This window comes from Saprolegnia parasitica (genome assembly GCF_000151545.1).
Source record: "Saprolegnia parasitica CBS 223.65 unplaced genomic scaffold supercont2.854, whole genome shotgun sequence".
Taxonomy (NCBI): domain Eukaryota; phylum Oomycota; class Saprolegniomycetes; order Saprolegniales; family Saprolegniaceae; genus Saprolegnia; species Saprolegnia parasitica.
The window spans coordinates 1-3018 of NW_012157248.1; the positions used below are offsets into that span (position 1 = coordinate 1).

At 55.8% G+C, this 3018-nt stretch overlaps 2 protein-coding genes across 2 annotated transcripts; one reads left to right on the forward strand and one right to left on the reverse strand.

Moving 5' to 3' along the window:
* Nucleotides 1–15: 15 nt before the first annotated feature.
* SPRG_17911 (hypothetical protein) lies at nt 16–1715 on the reverse strand (the record flags this gene model as incomplete). Its single annotated transcript, XM_012357326.1, has 8 exons — nt 16–237; nt 285–331; nt 375–497; nt 544–825; nt 872–1051; nt 1105–1188; nt 1236–1443; nt 1489–1715. Coding segments are annotated over 8 exons (1373 nt in total), but the record flags the coding sequence as incomplete, so codon positions are not given.
* A 721-nt stretch (nt 1716–2436) lies between these two features.
* SPRG_17915 (hypothetical protein) lies at nt 2437–2914 on the forward strand. Its single transcript, XM_012357327.1, has 3 exons — nt 2437–2545; nt 2592–2672; nt 2723–2914. Exons 1-3 carry the CDS (start codon nt 2444–2446, stop codon nt 2834–2836), a joined length of 297 nt encoding a protein of 98 aa, XP_012212717.1. The 5' UTR covers nt 2437–2443; the 3' UTR covers nt 2837–2914.
* The last annotated feature ends 104 nt before the right edge of the window (nt 2915–3018 follow it).

Consider the following 3018-nt stretch of genomic DNA (forward strand, 5'->3'; position numbering starts at 1 on the left):
GTCGATGTGCCGTACGACGGGTTGTACTCGTAAAAGCACATGATGTACATGTGGTCGCCATAGTCGGTGCGGTTTTTCGCAAAGTAGACCAGCGACGGGTCGCATGCATCGGCGTCGCTACAGCGCAAATGCAGTGGCATCTGGTTGAGGTGCGCGTAGAGCTTCGAGTCGTCGGACAAGACGGCATCGATGCCGACAAGCGCATCTTCCTCCGACGCCATGTACCAGTTGAACGGACTAGACAACGTAGAAATGCATCGCGTGGGTACCAGAAATGCACGTACTTGTAGCTGTTGGGGCACAGAATACGCTCTTCCCACTCGGAAATGTTCTAGATCCGCACACTCAGATAGGATCTGCCAGCATCCACTTGCCTGCATCCAGTACTGCATCGAATGACTGCCTTGGTACCGACCGTCAGCCCACGAGTTTTTCACGATGAAGCCACCAGTGAAGCCATCGCGCGTCTCATAGAGGTCGTTGAACCCCACGAGCAGCTAATACCATGTGCAATCAGTCATGAGCGGATCACATCCAAGGTACCATGACGTGGCCGCCGTCGCTGGCCATGCTCGAGTGGGACACGAATTCGCCTTCCATTGTCACGCTGCTGTCGCCGGACTGCGGAATGCAGCACGTGGCTTGCGGTAGCTCGGGCGGACAGAGGTGGCACTCGGATGGCGCACAGCGTGGGTCCGTCACGAGGTCGCCAATGCACGGGAGGTAGTGCGTGAGGGTCACCATGTTGGTCGAAAACGGCATGGCACTTCCGCGCGCCACGAGTTGGGCCTTGATCGTCGCTTCTTCATAGTATGTCTCCATCGACTAGAATGATTCCTTTTCAAATTGACAAAAGAACGGGCTCTCATACCTCGACTGCAAAGCGAAGCGGGTTGGCCTGTTGGCGCAAGGCGAGGCCGGGGCATTCGAGGTCGTGGCCCATTGTCGGGATGTACGGACAGACAGCGTCGGGGTACACGGCGTCGTGGAGGCCGTGCTGCAGGTAGTAGAGCAGTGGCACTTCGCCGCCCTCGGTCGAGTTGCGCCAAATCTACAAGTTCAAAGTCGACCATTGCACGACGCTCTCAATGGGCACAGATGTACATTGTCGTCGGCAATGCGACAGGCTTTTTGCTGGGGCGACGTGCTTGGACCTGTGCACATGGCCGCGACTTCGATCCCGTACGCCTACCGACATGAGGAATCCGTTCTTGGATTGGAGAAGAGGCACCGACTTGTTCCGAGAAGGCTACATAGTCGTGGGGTGCGAGCCAGCCTTGCGAGACGCCGTGGCGCCGGTACGACTGTTCGAGGAGTCCGATCGTGCCAAAGTCCCAGCACGTCCCGCGACCGGCTTGGTTCTTGTAAGGCGTGACATGGTCGACGCTGAACTTGACGGGCAGGTTTGGTGCGACGACCGTCGTCATCGTGCTTCTAGGGGCCCTACGACAGCGATGAGTCTCAATGAAAAAGAGACGGCATTCTTACGTGGGTGTTGTGGCGACATTTACGGTCGGAAAAGTGCGGGCAGTGTTGGCCGTCGACGTATGGAGGTCCCATCCCAGTAGGACAAGGATCCCGACGTTCATGACCATAATGATCAAAAGACCATAGTGCGTGAGCCAACGCTTCGAGGTCTGCAGGCGGCTTCGGCGCACGACGGGCAGCTGCTCTTGGGAGCCGTACAGCGGCGCGTACGGGGATGTCTGCAGCATCTCGGAGCGAAATCGCTTCTGTGGTACGAGGTTCTCGGCACGCCACGTGGATCCAATTTGGCGCCAAATGCACCAACCACGTCTCTGCCACGTTTAGTCGGTTACGACTATCCCGTAGTCGGTCGCTGTTCAACTGCAAACGGGCAAGACGTCGCGACATGCCACAGAGCGATCGGTTGCGGCACATGTCTGTAGTGTCGACATGTAATAGTAGTGTAGTAGCAGCCTTGATCCTTTCAAGTGGGTGGTTTCTTGTTGAGCGATTGTTAGAGGGAGATTCTACCGGTACGCGGCTCTTCTCACGTCCAGCACGACTAGACGCACGCACAACGCCACCAAGTCCTCAATAAGAGTAGCTCGTGAGATCATGTCATGCTTGGGTGCGCCCGGCACCGGCTACTCTGCAGAGGTGTTGGTGCAACCTGAGAATGCCTTTGCGAGGCGTTTTGTCAGAGTTGGATGAAGATACTGCGTGACTCACGTCGCTACGTATACTCACTTGCGTTGTGGATGCGGCGCGCGAACGCTGCAAAGCCGGCACCGTGGGCTTCGTCCCGGCGTCGCAGTTGAACCTCGTGGGTCCCTCTTTCCTTTGATACAGACGTTCGAGAACATCGAGTATGACAGGCTACCCACGTCTTCGCTTTAATTTCAGCCAATTAGATGGACGCATTGGTAGAAAAGGCAGAGGCATCCGCCAATCAGCGCCAAGATAAGATCGTCGACACATGCCAGCTCTCCGATTCTCGACACCTTCAGCACATCACTTTTCAAGTCGCAGCATTCTCCTCAGCTACCTCTCCAACCGACTCAGCATGGCCAACCCCCAGGTAGCCGCGATCATTGCTATCTGTCCTGACACCATGCTGAATCTAGTGTTTGAATCTCGCCAAGAGCGTCCTGCTCAAGCGTCTCGATCGTCAGCGCTTCGACTCGGCCGACTGGGCCATGAACCTCGTACGTTCTCTCTCTTTGCCACATGTGAAGAGGTATAAATCCGCCGGTAGCCCGCCAACCGCGAACAAGGGGACGACGAAGCATCGAGTACGGTGCACGAAACCGACTCGCCCAAGACGAACACGGCCGCCTCGTCGCCGGTCGCGCAGCGCGTCAAGCCGTAAAGCTACCGTCGCTCTCTTGATTTATACATAATAGAACTTACAATGTAACTGCACTGTCGCATTGTACATGCTCGAGGGTGATCAAACTAGAGTGCGCGTTAAGCTTCACGAACCAATACCTTCCGATCTCTCTACTGCGACAAGTAACGCTAAAATGAATCAATACATCAATCCATATTCAA